At 29.7% G+C, this 3,232-nt stretch overlaps 1 protein-coding gene across 1 annotated transcript; it reads left to right on the plus strand.

Moving 5' to 3' along the window:
* The first annotated feature begins 1,411 nt into the window (after positions 1-1,411).
* On the plus strand, positions 1,412-2,737 carry LOC149213301 (uncharacterized). Its single transcript, XM_089390743.1, has 4 exons — positions 1,412-1,519; positions 1,630-1,998; positions 2,099-2,224; positions 2,468-2,737. Exons 2-4 carry the CDS (start codon positions 1,801-1,803, stop codon positions 2,651-2,653), a joined length of 510 nt encoding a protein of 169 aa, XP_089246869.1. The 5' UTR covers positions 1,412-1,519; positions 1,630-1,800; the 3' UTR covers positions 2,654-2,737.
* Positions 2,738-3,232: the final 495 nt, after the last annotated feature.

Consider the following 3,232-nt stretch of genomic DNA (forward strand, 5'->3'; position numbering starts at 1 on the left):
AAGGAATAGAACTAAATAATTAAATAACAAAAGCTTAACATAATGTTATTTTGTTGAATCTGGAAGGAAGCCAGAAAGAAAAGAAAAGAAAATAATAAAAAAAAGAAGTTGAAGAACTTGAAGAAGGAATAAAACTAAATAATTAGATAACAAAAGCTTAACTAATTTTATTTTCTTGAATCTGATCTTCTCTTCTATGACTAAAATTAAAGAGAGACAAAATATGGAAAAATTGAGCATCTCTCACTCAACCTCTAGATTCACTAGCATGAAAGTAGATACATTTAAGATATTACAAATCAGCTAAAGAGTTGGGACAAATTCCTGATAAATACGATCTACATCTTAAATAAATCTCACAACTTGACTAAGAAACCATAATCTCAACAAACATATGAAAATACAACGAGAATGTACGAGTTTGAAGTAAATTTACTTTTTCGTTTCATAATAAAAAAATCCCAAAGTGACACTGACCAACCACCGTATATTTAGCTTATATCTATTCACTTTGTTAGCTGGAAAAATTTATATTTATGTGTTGACATTATTTAACTCTTTTCATTATTTATGTGTTGAGTTTTTATCATCTACATAAAAAGTTTAGTTGCAACAAATAGATATGTTTTTTGTCCAGTAACGTATTATATATAGCTTTTTGATATAGAATTTGTCCTTGCCGGATGTGCAACAGTGACCACAAAAAAATAGATATGAATATTGATTTTTATTTTAATGTGTTTTTATGATGTTTTTAACAACATTGTTGTTTACATATTTATTTATAAGGAAATAAGAAAATGGAGGAAATTAGACATGAATGGGAGGTAACTATCAAAGGCACCAAGCAAGTGTTCACTTGTCTTGTTGGTGGCTGTGCGGGGAATTTGAGTCGATCTAAGCTATCTAGTCTTAATCATCATCGCGCTACCACCCACAATCTCCCACCAATTCCTCCACGTCAAAGAGGTCGAGCAAGAGATGCAAATGCTACATGGGCAGTCAAATCAACAAGTGCAGTTAAAAGGCAAAATGCCAAAATACAATATGACTTAGATGCAAGGCTATGTCGTGCACGACAACAAGCATATAAAAGATTTGTCAATGAAGAAATTCTTTCAGCTGTAAGTATTTATTAGTATTTATTTGTATATGATTTTTTATTAATATTGTCAATGAAGAAATTCTTTCAGCTGTAAGTATTTATTAGTATTTATCTGTATATGTTTTCTATTAATATTAGTTTATTGTCGTGGACTAAATTCATCGAAACTTGTTTTCACAGTCAGTTGCTACATTTGATCAGCTTAGTGACACTTCAAAGCAAAGGATTTGTGAAAAAATTCAACGTTGGGATCAGAGTCTACCTCGTAGACGCATGCAGACAATGAAGCACATAGATATTGCTATAAAAGAGAAAGCAAGCACTGAGGTTCCCGATGATGTGGGGGAAGAAGGATCAGATGGGCACAACCATATATTAAACTTTGATGAAACCAATCAGGACAATGACAACACAGTTGAGTCCATTTTTTTGCATATATTAATTTTTTAGACATTTTAACATTAAATAATATTTATATTTATTATAATTGTATACTAATTTCTCATTGTTATTGATATGCATAGCCTAATCAACAAAATTCCCCAAATTCAAGCCACCAACCATTGCGACGCTCACCTAGATTTCAAGGTTTTCAAGGGGTTACTGGGCCAGTAAGTTTTTAATCCATATAACCTATTCCACCGAAAATATTAATACATAAATTGTTATGTTTTACCATAATGATGGGATGAGAAATGGATGTTCTGTATTATATATCCTTATCTTTGATTTTTTTTTATTATGTGCGTGTGTGTTATTTCTTATTTATGGTGCAGGTGTTCCCTTTGGAACAATCACAATCAATGAAAACCCCTTGTAGAAGCCTTAAGAAGAATGGAAATGAAATGGTTCAAATGCTACAACCATCTTCATGTCCAATGTCACAATGCAAGGTAAGACTATATTTATTTATACTCTTATAATTTTATCATATTTTTACATTTAATTCTTTTTTATTCACATACTTATATCTATGTATAATCTAATGTTCAGAGTAATGAATATACATCTCCTAAAACACCTTTGCACATGTATGATGGTGGACATGATACTCAGCAAAAATCACATTCTCCTCAACCATTGCGGCATTCATCTAGACTTCAAGATAAATTAGGAGAGGTAAGTTATATACTACATATCTTAGCTCATAATAACATTGACATATTTTTTTATGACTAGTCAATGCATTTTCTTTTCATATTCCTTACATGTTCACCATATTCTCATTATATCTATATAGATTTTGATATTTATTAATAGCTAGTCAATGAAATGTCTTTTCATATTCGTTACATGGTGAGCATATTTTCATTATATCTATGTGGATTTTGATATTTATTGATAATGTTTTAATTTTCACAGAAAACAAAAAAGATAAATGTTGATGCTATGGTTAAAAGGACCAAAATCACGCCAAAGGACTTGAAAGCACGTGGGTTCAAGTCACGCAAACAATACATAGAGCATATATGCTCAACTAGCATTGCTCTCACTAAACCCACTAGGTTTGCTACTTTGAAGGCTAAACATTCCAGCAAGTTTAAATGACTTAGGCTACAATAATACAACTTTAGCCATTGTTTTATCTATAAAGGGGCTACAAGGACAGTTTCAATATATGTAATCTCTGTATTTTTTAGACTTTTTAATACATCATTTTTGTTTCCAAAAATTGTTTCCATTTCCCTTATTGAAGGTAATGATAGCATAGTAAAGGATATTTATGGTCATGAAATGAGTTCATTAAGTGGATTTCCTTCACTAGTTAAGTTATGTCATTGCAAAATGGTGAGACTTATTTCTAACAAAAGGAACATGAAACTAAAACGTGTTGAGAATAATTGAAAATTATTTTATTATATTTTTAAATGCATAAACAAATTTGAAGAAATAATTAAAAATAACAATAAACTAAAAATAAAATTAAATATTTAAGCCATCATATACCAATATTACCTCTATCAACTAAGCATATTAAATGTAGATTAATTTTTTTTTAAGTGTCTTCATGTTTTAATGAATAATAGTAAGTTACTGGGTGAAACTTGATGTTCATTTTTTCACTCATAGAGGATATCTACTACATTTTTGGATAGTTATTAAATCATTCACTTTGTAAGTATCAAC

The sequence above is a fragment of the Pinus tabuliformis genome, chromosome 1_1 (assembly GCF_031772625.1).
Source record: "Pinus tabuliformis cultivar Carrire ecotype Pingquan chromosome 1_1, CPIR1, whole genome shotgun sequence".
Classification (NCBI taxonomy): Eukaryota; Viridiplantae; Streptophyta; class Pinopsida; order Pinales; family Pinaceae; genus Pinus; species Pinus tabuliformis.

What these genes read in the sequence shown, in the direction of transcription:
- LOC149213301 (XM_089390743.1), top strand. Translation starts at nt 1,801, where the DNA reads ATGGATGTTCTGTATTATATATCCTTATCTTTGATTTTTTTTTATTAT. An exon ending in GTCCAATGTCACAATGCAAG is followed by an intron (nt 1,999 to 2,098) that starts GTAAGACTATAT and finishes TCTAATGTTCAG; the next exon opens with AGTAATGAATATACATCTCC. An exon ending in TTCAAGATAAATTAGGAGAG is followed by an intron (nt 2,225 to 2,467) that starts GTAAGTTATATA and finishes TAATTTTCACAG; the next exon opens with AAAACAAAAAAGATAAATGT.